The 13,169-nt window shown below is 45.6% G+C and overlaps 1 protein-coding gene across 11 annotated transcripts in view; it reads left to right on the top strand.

The window, feature by feature from the left end:
* The window catches only part of LOC117731805 (unconventional myosin-IXAa-like), a 112,290-nt gene that overhangs the window by 68,325 nt on the left and 30,796 nt on the right, over positions 1-13,169 (top strand). For all 11 annotated transcript variants that reach the window (XM_034534242.1, XM_034534245.1, XM_034534244.1 and 8 more), the window contains 3 exons: positions 1,882-1,998; positions 3,672-3,806; positions 12,367-12,488. In XM_034534242.1, the coding sequence (XP_034390133.1) occupies positions 1,882-1,998; positions 3,672-3,806; positions 12,367-12,488 (374 nt within the window). The remainder of the gene's footprint in view (positions 1-1,881; positions 1,999-3,671; positions 3,807-12,366; positions 12,489-13,169) is intronic.

The following is a 13,169-nucleotide window of genomic DNA, read 5'->3' as shown; positions in this document are numbered from 1 at the left end:
CTGCTTCATCATGTCGGCTCTCCGTGGATCACAGACAAAAGGCCTCTGAAGGAGAGAGCGCTGCTTTTATTATACGGGTTTGAGAAACTATTTGTTCAGTTTTAATATCCTTGTAGTTTGAGTCAGTGCGCCTGTTTTCTATCATTGTTTTAGCAATCCTAATGCTGCCCTACCCAAGCTCTGATCGGATCCAAAGGGCCCTCGTCATGGTGCTATGGCGTTCATAAAGATTTATACATAAAGTTTCCAACCTCTGCTCAATCAAAATATTCTCTTATTGGATTACACGCAGTCTTCGGGGGCCTCTGTTGTAATGCACAGGACTATTTCGGGGGGGGCTTTCCTGCCGCGAAAACGTCTGACTTGGTTGCAGCGGATTCCTTTTGCCTTCGGTTCAGTCATGAGACTTCTCTGCTGCCAAAGGACAAGCGCGCTCCAAGTCTGCTCGCGCTAGCTTAGCACGCCTTCCATCATGTCTGAGGAGAGAGCGCATAGTTGCTCTTTGGCTAGTCGAGACGTAATAACGGCTCCTCCTTGGCAGAGCTTTTTTTTCTGGATCAAAATATGGTCTGGAGGCACTTAAGGCTCCCGACTGAAAACACCTCGAATATAACAGCGCTGCGCACAGCAAGACTCCCCAACCCAAGAACAGCAAGTCAGAGTTGTGAGCAGAGTGGGAGCTTTAACGCCAACCCCTCTAAATGCAAAGTGGCTGTTGTTGGACACCTTGAACAACTTAGTAACACCAGCCTGGCGTTCCCCATCTCTAAATTACTGCTGCGCGGTTGCTATCCGACTATTAGCTCGTACCCGATAATGCCGGTTGACTGTTGACTTGGTGCTACACTAGTGTTGTTTGTATTCTAATAAACAAAAAGTAAATTTACCTATGCTAGTTAGTTGTTAATTTTGATTACGCTAACGATTCGCTTAGCTTAGCATCAAGGCTGGAAACATGGCTAGCTCGGCCCTGTCCAAAGGTAATAAAACACATGCACATGAGCTATATAACTCCCCATAAACTCACAATTGGTTGTTATTACAGTAATTTGATTTAATTAGACGATGAATAACATGTCTATTAGTAAAATGTGGAGATGCTGATAACAAGTTTTTTTTCTTTCTACAAAGCCAAGTTAGCATCCAGGCTTTATGCTATGCTAAGCTAAGCTAATTGCTTTCTGGTCCTAGGTTCATATTGAGCATACAAATATGAGCGAGGTATTGATCTTCTTGTCTAATTTAGGTATGAAGTATTCTTGATAGAGATATACACATTTTTCATTATTTTCAATTTCAATATTTCAATATTTAAAATAAAATGCCAACAAATCAATTTGTTTTGAGCTTAAACATCTATTTACTCCTTAAGGTTTTAAACTAACCAATATGTATGGGTCAAAAGATAGATAACCATTATTTTCATTATCGATTAATCTTCTTTCCTTTTTTTAGCCAATAAAAGTCATAAAATAGCACCAAAAAATCCATCACGTCATCATCATTACCATCAAATTGCTTGTTTTGTCAAACACAAACTATATTTAATTAACAATCATCTTTAACAACAAATGTTTGGCATTTTTTTTATTGATAAATGACCTAAACGTTTCATTTCTTGTTCATTCTTATTGATTATTTGACTAAATGTCATCAATGCAGTGAAACAACATTTCTATAGTGGCCATAACATCAATGAATTGATCCCTTCTAGGTTTCTGGATCTTTTGGCACCACGCAATAAAATGCAACTAACACAAACAACAGGTTAACACAATAGGTTGGGAAGCGTTTAAATCCAGATTTGAGACATTTATATGTTTTTTTTTTTTTTTTGTAAGAAACTGACGTGGACTTTGTTGCGTGTGTTGTGCTTTGTAGGCGGGCACGGTGAGGGACTCCATGGCCAAGTCCCTGTACAGCGCGCTGTTTGACTGGATTGTGTTCAGGACCAACCACGCCCTGCTGAACAACAAGGACCTGGAGGACAATTCAAAGGTAGGAATGGAAACACACACACACACACACACACACACACACGTAATACATGTGCACACACACACACACACACACACACACAATCGGTCCTGGAGCCGGACATTTCCTTCTATTTTTCTCTGCAAATCTAATGAAATCAGTAACAACATGTTGAGGTGAAAAGAGGTATTTAAAATATGCAATTCAACATTAACAGACGGTATAGAAGCAAATAGACACTTAAAATGTGTGTTAGTAAAGTAAACTAAACAACAAATAAAACTTTAAATCATAAACAAATTAAAGCAGCAACGCGTCTTTAATCTGTTTGCATCCTGCTATTATTTTTTGGGCTTTGCCGTTGCAGTAGTTTATGAGAGTATTATTAGTGTTGTTGTGTAACGTCATGTGCTGCATGTGTTTTATATAAATACCAGCAGTGGCAGTTTAACATTCATATAAAAGGTGTTTAAGCCTTTAAACCACAGTTTTGGAAAAATCTACATATGTGTACATAACATGTTTCTACGACATCGACAAGTTAGAAATTCTCCATCCTCGTCTTTTGACTTATTTTAAAGAAGTATGTAACCGGCAGGCGGCCCTTGGAGAGCCAATCACAGAGTCAGGAGCAGATATATTCACCTCCTAAATCAACACGCGTCCTTTTGTCCTATTCATGTCTTCTCTTTGTTCGTTTCGTCTTTCCTCACCTTCATTTGTCTGACTCACCCTGTGTGTGTCTGTCTGTCTGTCTGTCTGTCTGTCTGTCTGTCTGTCTGTCTGTCTGTCTGTCTGTCAACCACATCTGTCTGTCTGACTCGATTTCCTTTCTTTCTGGCTTCCTCCACTCCTAGAGGCAGGGAGTGGTGCAATATCACGATTCCACTGTGTGTGTGTGTGTGTGTGTGTGTGTGTGTGTGTGTGTGTGTTGGAGTGGCAGCTGGCGAGTCAAACCCTGTGGGTGCATCTAAAGGATTAGAAAACAGATCATATCTGTCTGTCTATCTGTGTGTGTGTGTGTGTGTGTGTGTGTGTGTGTGTGTGTGTGTGCCAAGAACATTTGGGCAGATGGCATCAAGTTCCCCTTAGCTCAGTGTACCCCCTGTGGCCCTGTGCTGTGTGTGTGTGTGTGCGTGTGTGTATGTGTGTGTGTGCGTGTGTGCTCCCTTGGCACTGACATCATCTGCGTGTGTGTGTGTGTGTGTGTGTGTGTGTGTGTGTGTGTGTTTGTTGTCCCTCGATGCTGTCAGGGGGTCGATGAGGTTGCACTTTCTGTCAAGGTCACTGTTCTTATGTGCAGATAACAGTCTAAATGTGCAGCTGTATGCACTCGTGTGTGTTTGTGGAAAAAAAGAAGGAAGGAAAGACAGAAGGAGAGAAGGAAAGACAGAAGGAGAGAAGGAAGGAGAGAAGGAAAGACAGAAGGAAGGAAAGAAGGAAAGCCCCTCAGAGAGAAATAAAACACTGCGGAATTAAATTGCAAACAGCTTTTCGCAGTCCATTTTAATAATGAAAGGTCGTCTCTGAGTGCACGGATTAATGACGCATGACGGCATGAATCTTATTGACACCCAGGGGTGCAGCCGGGCCACTGGAGCTGCAAAGAATGAGATGTATTAAAAACACACAAAATAAATCACGTCATCACACTGCCAGCGTTTCATATCTTTTGTTTCCTTTCCCCTCTTCAGATCCTGTCGATAGGCGTTCTGGACATCTTTGGCTTCGAGGACTACGAGAACAACAGCTTCGAACAGTTCTGCATCAACTTCGCCAACGAGCGGCTGCAGCACTACTTCAACCAGCACATCTTCAAGCTGGAGCAGGTACAGCTTCCTCTTCCTCTTCCTCTTCCTCTTCACTACTTCAACCAGCACATCTTCAAGCTGGAGCAGGTACAGCTTCCTCTTCCTCTTCCTCTTCCTCTTCACTACTTCAACCAGCACATCTTCAAGATGGAGCAGGTACAGCTTCCTCTTCCTCTTCCTCTTCCTCTTCACTATTCAACCAGCACATCTTCAAGCAGGAGCAGGTACAGCTTCCTCTTCCTCTTCCTCTTCCTCTTCACTACTTCAACCAGCACATCTTCAAGCTGGAGCAGGTACAGCTTCCTCTTCCTCTTCCTCTTCCTCTTCACTACTTCAACCAGCACATCTTCAAGCTGGAGCAGGTACAGCTTCCTCTTCCTCTTCCTCTTCCTCTTCACTACTTCAACCAGCACATCTTCAAGCTGGAGCAGGTACAGCTTCCTCTTCCTCTTCCTCTTCACTACTTCAACCAGCACATCTTCAAGCTGGAGCAGGTACAGCTTCCTCTTCCTCTTCCTCTTCACTACTTCAACCAGCACATCTTCAAGCTGGAGCAGGTACAGCTTCCTCTTCCTCTTCCTCTTCACTACTTCAACCAGCACATCTTCAAGCTGGAGCAGGTACAGCTTCCTCTTCCTCTTCCTCTTCCTCTTCACTACTTCAACCAGCACATCTTCAAGCTGGAGCAGGTACAGCTTCCTCTTCCTCTTCCTCTTCCTCTTCACTACTTCAACCAGCACATCTTCAAGCAGGAGCAGGTACAGCTTCCTCTTCCTCTTCCTCTTCCTCTTCCTCTTCACTACTTCAACCAGCACATCTTCAAGCTGGAGCAGGTACAGCTTCCTCTTCCTCTTCCTCTTCCTCTTCACTACTTCAACCAGCACATCTTCAAGCTGGAGCAGGTACAGCTTCCTCTTCCTCTTCATCTTCACTACTTCAACCAGCACATCTTCAAGCTGGAGCAGGTACAGCTTCCTCTTCCTCTTCCTCTTCCTCTTCACTAATTCAACCAGCACATCTTCAAGCTGGAGCAGGTACAGCTTCCTCTTCCTCTTCCTCTTCCCTACTTTACTCTGTTCCTCCTCTTCCTCTTCCCCACTTTACTCTTCCTCTTCCTACTTTACTCTACTCTTCCTCTTCCCTACTTTACTCTGCTCTTCCTCTTCCTCTTCCTCTTCCTCTTCACTACTTCAACCAGCACATCTTCAAGCTGGAGCAGGTACAGCTTCCTCTTCCTCTTCCTCTTCCTCTTCACTACTTCAACCAGCACATCTTCAAGCTGGAGCAGGTACAGCTTCCTCTTCCTCTTCCTCTTCCTCTTCACTACTTCAACCAGCACATCTTCAAGCTGGAGCAGGTACAGCTTCCTCTTCCTCTTCCTCTTCACTAATTCAACCAGCACATCTTCAAGCTGGAGCAGGTACAGCTTCCTCTTCCTCTTCCTCTTCCTCTTCCTCTTCACTACTTCAACCAGCACATCTTCAAGCAGGAGCAGGTACAGCTTCCTCTTCCTCTTCCTCTTCACTAATTCAACCAGCAAATCTTCAAGCTGGAGCAGGTACAGCTTCCTCTTCCTCTTCCCTACTTTACTCTGTTCCTCCTCTTCCTCTTCCCCACTTTACTCTTCCTCTTCCTACTTTACTCTACTCTTCCTCTTCCCTACTTTACTCTGCTCTTCCTCTTCCTCTTCCTTTTCACTACTTCAACCAGCACATCTTCAAGCTGGAGCAGGTACATCTTCTCTTCCTCTTCCCTACTTTACTCTGCTCTTCCTCTTCCCTACTTTACTCTGCTCTTCATCTTCCCTACTTTACTCTGCTCCTCCTCTTCCTCTTTCCTACTTTACTCTACACTTCCTCTTCCCTACTTTACTCTACTCTTCCTCTTTCCTACTTTACTCTGCTCTTCCTCTTTCCTACTTTACTCTGCTCTTCCTCTTTCCTACTTTACTCTACTCTTCCTCTTCCGTACTTGACTCTTCCTCTTCCCTACTTTACTCTACTCTTCCTCTTTCCTACTTTACTCTGCTCTTCCTCTTCCTACTTTACTCTACTCTTCCTCTTCCGTACTTTACTCTACTCTTCCTCTTCCGTACTTGACTCTTCCTCTTCCCTACTTTACTCTACTCTTCCTCTTTCCTACTTTACTCTGCTCTTCCTCTTCCTACTTTACTCTACTCTTCCTCTTTCCTACTTTACTCTGCTCTTCCTCTTCCTACTTTACTCTACTCTTCCTCTTTCCTACTTTACTCTGCTCTTCCTCTTCCTACTTTACTCTGCTCTTCCTCTTTCCTACTTTACTCTGCTCTTCCTCTTCCTACTTTACTCTACTCTTCCTCTTCCGTACTTTACTCTACTCTTCCTCTTTCCTACTTTACTCTGCTCTTCCTCTTTCCTACTTTACTCTACTCTTCCTCTTCCGTACTTGACTCTTCCTCTTCCCTACTTTACTCTACTCTTCCTCTTCCCTACTTTACTCTACTCTTCCTCTTTCCTACTTTACTCTGCTCTTCCTCTTCCGTACTTGACTCTTCCTCTTCCCTACTTTACTCTACTTCACATTCTTCTCCTCTTCCTTTAATTAACTTTCTTCTCGTTTTCCTCTCCTTCTTCCTTCTCCTTTCCTCCCCTCCCCTCTCCTCTTCCTCCCCTCTCCTCTTCCTCTTCCTCTCCCTCTCCTCTCCAGACAATGATTATTGTTTGAGCTGCTGATGACACATCATTGCATGTTGTGTTTCGTTGCCTCTCTGACGACGTTAACGACATTCATGCGTGTGTCTCGCTGTCGTGGCGACGTTCATAACGGCGTCACAATATTGTGGCTGTTTCCCCGTTGAAGACGCCGTGATGCTTTTGATTGATTCCGCTGATGGAGGGATGAACGGTGACCAAGAGAGGACTTCCCCTCCGGTGGAGCGCTGTGAGCGAGAGGATCTGCTGCCTCTGTTTGGTGTTTTTACGAAGGTGTCTTTCACACATCTTGGTTGTTTAGTCTGATCGGGGACATTTTCACACTTTGCTAAAAAAAAACACACACATTTTAAATAACGTCATTGATGACACGATGAAGAGCACCACAACGCTGGACAGCCACGTCTCTTCCCCCCCCCCCCCCCCCCCCCCCCCCTGACATTACACTACAAGCAGCTGTAATTATGTCGCTTACGTTGAGTTAGCGCGTACACCCATTAAAAGGAATAAGGTCAGACCAGAAGAGGCTGCCAGGCCGGGGTCACAGAGCAGGAGTCAAGCAGAGCAGCACGTTTCCTGACAGCCGAATGCTGCTAACATGTTTTTTAAATTTTTTTTTAGTCTGCCGGTGTAATGTCATCACCGCCTCTCTCTCTCTCTCTCTGTCTGTGCGGATCAAAGAGACGTCAGCATCGTGAGACAATGAGTCTCAATCCCGTTGCGACTGTGTCACAGAAGCCGTCGGCTCGGGCCTCACGTCGTGCCGCGTCCCTGATAGGCCGTGGCACGATTAGTGGGCGGGGCCTGTCGCTGAAGGCCAAACGAGAAAAAAAAAAAGAGGAGTGTTTTCAGTGAACGAGCGCAATGACGTCCCTTCAGCCTCAATGAAGATGACAGGCTGCCGATGCTCCTAATGGTTCTGTTATCTGTGTTTGACAGTTAGCCCTCGGGGGTACTCACACACACACACGCATACACACACACTCACACACTCACTCACACACTCACTCACACTCTCATTCATACAAACACACTGCAGGATGTAACATGTACTAACAAAATTACGGTTAAGAACTCCGGGGGCTTTTATTTTAAAACTCGATTTTCTTTCCACTGCTGAAGCTGGTGGTCATACAAGGACAAAGTTAAGATAACTGCTATAAAAGCTAATCAATAGACTTCAAAAAGTACATAAAATTGAGGCATTCCTGTCTTAGATGAAGACAAAAAGGTTGTCATGTTTATTTATTTATTCATAAACCATGAAAATATAGAAATTAAATTACAGTCAGTCTAATCAATCAATGTTTATGACGACGAATACATGGCCGGTAAAAAAATAAATCACACACACACACGGAAACAATCGTGTTTTGCTGAATCAAATCCCAAACGTCCGAGAAGATGTTTCCATTAGGGACCAAACAGTCAGTAATTTGTAAATAATTATAAAGTGTGTTTTTTTTTTTTCTTCTCTGTGTTATTTTGAACTAATAATTGTCAAAGTGCCGCTGAGACGCTCGGCCCCTCACAGGACGTCGCCCAATATTGTTTCAGCAGAGTTCACGTTCGTTATCCTTTAATCACTCGGGGGGGGGCGTCCGAACCCCCTTGGCTCTCCAGTTTATTTTTACGGTTGAGGTGACTGCTGAGCTTCGAGGCCCCTCTGAGGCCGGTCTGAGGCTCCTCTGAGGCCGGTCTGAGTCTGAGGCCGGTCTGAGGCTCCTCTGAGGCCCCTCTGAGGCCGGTCTGAGGCCGGTCTGAGGCTCCTCTGAGGCCGGTCTGAGTCTGAGGCCGGTCTGAGGCTCCTCTGAGGCCGGTCTGAGTCTGAGGCCGGTCTGAGGCCCCTCTGAGGCTCCTCTGAGGCCGGTCTGAGGCTCCTCTGAGGCCGGTCTGAGTCTGAGGCCGGTCTGAGGCTCCTCTGAGGCTGGTCTGAGTCTGAGGCCGGTCTGAGGCCCCTCTGAGGCTCCTCTGAGGCCGGTCTGAGGCCGGTCTGAGGCTCCTCTGAGGCTCCTCTGAGGCTAGTCTGAGTCTGAGGCCGGTCTGAGGCCGGTCTGAGGCTCCTCTGAGGCCGGTCTGAGTCTGAGGCCGGTCTGAGGCCGGTCTGAGGCTCCTCTGAGGCCGGTCTGAGTCTGAGGCCCCTCTGAGGCCCCTCTGAGGCTCCTCTGAGGCCGGTCTGAGGCTCCTCTGAGGCCGGTCTGAGTCTGAGGCCGGTCTGAGGCTCCTCTGAGGCCGGTCTGAGTCTGAGGCCGGTCTGAGGCCCCTCTGGGGCTCCTCTGAGGCCGGTCTGAGGCCGGTCTGAGGCTCCTCTGAGGCCGGTCTGAGTCTGAGGCTCCTCTGAAAGCCCGCCGCACAGCGTCTCAGGCGTTTAAAAAGATACAGAAACGTTCCTGTCTCGCATAAACTCGGTACGAACTGTATTTTTAGTAATTTAGGTGTTGAGTGTTATTGTACTCATGGAAAAGGAGATCTTGGCTTTGGATAACCCAAAATAGGGACGAAGCTTCCAGATCTCTCCGTCTGCTTCCTCTCAAATATCTTTTACTTTGGTAGCGAGCGCTTTGTTGTTGTTCCTGTTATTAAAAAAGGGGGCGGGGCTCTGCTTCTGCGATACGTCTCTCTGTCCGTCACACTGACTTTTAAAAAAAGGTGATTTATCAGCGGGATTTTCCTCTTCTGCTTTTCTGTGTGTGTGTGTGTGTGTGTGTGTGTGTGTGTGTCTGCCTAGTGTTTACACTCAACGTGCCAATTGGTGCTTGATTTCGTGTCTGTGTGAGGACGGTATATCAAAGAAAGAAACGGACATTATTAATGGTTATACCGGTAGAACCGGCAGTTAAAAACTAAACTCACGGAGCCAGTTAAAGGAACGACATGGGGGCCAATAATCTATGAATAAATATATACAGAAGCAATACATTATTAGTATGATGTACTGGATACAGTACTTTGTGTTATGATGAAATGTGATGAATTGATGTGAATACCACATCTTTATTCAGCCATTTAATTTAATAATTAGTAGAATATTCTAACCTGTAACTTCAAACCGTGTAAACATGTAATATGAGGAACAAATGAGAATGAAGCGCCAGAGAACAACACACCTGGTGGGAACATTAACATATTAAAAAAAATAGATTTTACTAGATTTACTACCACCTGACCACTTCTTTTGAAACCTCCAGAACTTGCTCCAGCTCTCATGATTGCGGCGCCTTTCCTCCTCCCGTCTGCTCGATTTAAAAAAAATTAAAAAAAACACTCTGCTGTCATAACAAAAGAGACAAGAGAGCAATAGAAATACAGAAATGAGAAAACGAGACATTAGCAACGCAGATGCACTCGCAGCCTCTCGGCCCGGCAGGAAACTCATCGTCAAATCAGAAACTGCCTTTTTTTTCTTCAGGACGTTTTAGGTGTTTTTATTTATCTGTGACTGCGTCCCCATTACTTTCATGTCTCTCTCTAGTAATAGTAGTCAGAGAACACTTCAAAGGGTCCATTCACATAAAATGTTTTGCATATTGGGGACACCGGGAGGGCACTTCCTCTAGGAATGACTACGTGGTGGACGTCAGTGATGGAAACGTCCCTTCTACTTGAAATAAAAGTAGCAATAGTACAGTGTTGAAATATTACAAGTGAAACCATGCATTCAAAATATTACTTGGGTTAAAAGTGCAAAAGTATTTGCACCAAAATATACCTAAAAGTATCAGAAGTAGAGTATGTACTGTATATTGTTGGATTATAATTATCTTTTTAATCAGGCTACTTTATACACGGCTGGATAACCTCTTATAATACATCATCATTCATTTCTTGATAATATTTGTTATTATTTAACATAAACACAAGGGGAGTAAAAAGAACAATATTTGCCTCCTGAATTGTTGTGGCGTTTAAGGCATTAAAGAGACAGTGTGAAGGATTTTGGGGGGCATCTAGTGGTTGGATAGCAGATTGCAACCAACTGAATTCTACGAGAACTACGGTGGCCTGCAGGTTTACGAAAAGCAAAACCCGCAAAAGGCTTTTTCTCCAGAGCCGGTGCTTCATGGTTTTGACCGTCCTGGGCTTCCGTAGTAACGTGGACTTCGTCCCACATGGATTGTAAGCTAGCAAAAAACACGACAATTCAGGTGATTATACGCTAATAAAAAAACGAATATCATACTGCATTTCTGCTAATAGATCCCCCAATTAATAGGGGACAAATGCACATTAAAGCTTCAAATCTTCCCATTTTAAAGGGAAGAAATTCCTGAAACAATTCATCTAATTATCAGAATAGTTACCAATAACGAGTTGTAGCAGCTGGTGAGTTCAGAGGTCACATATAAAGCAGTTGTCTGGCCCATTTATGATGAAACTAACTGAGCACCCTCTGTAAATGTCTGAGCATCTGAGTGTCTCTCTGAGTTAACACATCTGTCCACAAACTCTCACGCAGACGCAATAAAAGTGATGAACTGGGCTCGGTTATCTGGCTCAGAAAACACCTTTTCTTATAGCCAAAAATATCACGCACACTCTCTTACATGCATAGAGGGGTACCGGCATGCATCGCACGCACCTTTTATGCGATGCATGCATAAAACGCTATTTTACAGTTGGTCCTGAAGGCCGGGATGCTCGAAAGGCGGAGCCATCGCTCGGCTTCGCCGTTCCCGGGCCAATCAAAAGACGGCGCGCTCCCTGTTCTGACACACCGGGGGGGGGGGGGGGGGGGGGGGGGCAAAGACGAGACATTTGTGTGAAGTCAATGACGGCGATTGTAGGTCCATCTGTTCGTCTTGACATACATTGTCTTGGATTTAGACGCTGCATACGTGGTACGACACGTAGCATATTGTCTTATCTTTGTTGCTGCCTCCGTGGTCGTGAGTCCAAAAGAAACTGGAGCACATGAGGACGACGTATTGCACGATTTGGTGTCAAAATGTATCATTCCTAGAGGATGAGTCCCAATAAATTTCTTGAAAAAATTGTTTTCTTAGATTTCTTTCTTCGGCTCATAAGTTGTTTTTTAACTCGATCTGTCGGCTTCTCTTTTCTCTCTCCCGTAAATGTCTTTGTTTCTTCTCTTTTTGAAAAGTGGCTTCATAGAGTCACGCATCCCCCCCCCCCCCCCCCCCCCCCCCCCCCCCCCCCCCCCCCTCTCAAAACGCAGCTTTGTCCCTGTTAACAATTCAATTGCACGTTGGAAATATGATCTTCTGGGTTGGGTTTTCATGAAAGCATATTCACGGCACCCATAGGACCTAGACTTGCTCCTCCACCGCCATCTGCACGAAAACCTTCCCATTTATACAGAATAAACAGTGTTAAAACACCATTAAAAGTCCTGCGTACATGTATTCTCCTAAGAAAAGCAATTTGTCAAACGTTTTCACTGGAGATATTAATCTCGCAGGCATGTCGGCATTAAGATTTTCTCATCGCGCTCGCGCTTCCAAGAGGGGGATAAATCCTTTTTTTGTTTCTAATGATCCCGCTTGCTTTTCTTCTAAACTCCTGGCAACCGCTCTGAGAACAACAGGATCAGCAGGAGGGTCGTTTTGTTTCCGTCGTTTTGGTTTTGGGAGACGTAAAGAAACACATCTGGAGGCCGCTGCCATGAGCGCTTTTAATCAGTGTTGTTATTGATTCTCCTCATTAAACCGCCGCCCTCCCCTTTTTTCTTCCTCGACGGCGACGACCCGTTTGTACGTTGGTTTGCTGAGCGAGCTCTTTTCCAACAGTCCAACAGTAACCTGCATACTGTGACCTGCGAAGCCGTTTGTTGACCTTCAAATGGGCCTCGATCCGACCCACTGACCTGCCTCAAGTATCTACTGACCCAAAGTCTTCCTCTCCTCCGTGTGTTTTTTTCCCCTCGGCAGGAGGAGTACAGGGCCGAGGGCATCATCTGGCACAACATCGAGTACATCGACAACAGCGGCTGCCTCAACCTCATCAGCAAGAAACCCACGGCGCTGTTCCACCTGCTGGACGAGGAGTGCAAGTACGCCACCTGCCGAATTAGAGAGCTCGCGCTTTAGGGAGCGGCGGTTAGCCCGAATAACTTTAAAAGAGAATAGATCGATCATAGATAAAGATAACGTTCTGTGACTCTTTACTTTAACCCGATGGGTGTGTGCATGGTCCCCAGGTGATGATCCACTTTCCTCTAGCTCTGCTATCAGGACATAAATGACACTATTTCAAATAAATTTAAAAAAGAACGGGTGTTTTTATTGTAGAAGCATGATTTTTGGTGGTCGTTGCCGTACGCGGGCCGCCAATTAGAGGGAAAAGTAGCGTTCACAAAGGATGAAGTCTTTTCCCCTGTGCCTCATTGACCTTAGCTTGCCTGAGCGTTGTGGGGAGCAACACATATTTGTGCTTTTGTTGATCTCCCCTCTGCACGAGCGCCTCCAGCGCCCCCAACTGGTGAATCCAAGAGACGACCGCTTCCTCGTTAGCTCGAACGATAGCAGAAACGTTGGCGCTTCCACCGGAGCATGAAGGCGTGCTCATTCCTCCGCCAGCCTCTCTCGATCGCGCTCTCCCTCTCCCTTTTCTCTGAGGTGAAACACTCTCCTCCTGCAGGTCAGCACTCTGCCTCTGCATCCCCCCCCCCTCCTCCTCCTCCTCCTCCATAAATCAAACCCAGAGCCCCTTCCCATAAAAACACATCAGGCGG

The sequence above is a fragment of the Cyclopterus lumpus genome, chromosome 6, assembly GCF_009769545.1.
Source record: "Cyclopterus lumpus isolate fCycLum1 chromosome 6, fCycLum1.pri, whole genome shotgun sequence".
NCBI lineage: Eukaryota > Metazoa > Chordata > Actinopteri > Perciformes > Cyclopteridae > Cyclopterus > Cyclopterus lumpus.
Note: the sequence above shows the minus strand (reverse complement) of the source record. Positions and strands in the feature narration are given on the sequence as shown.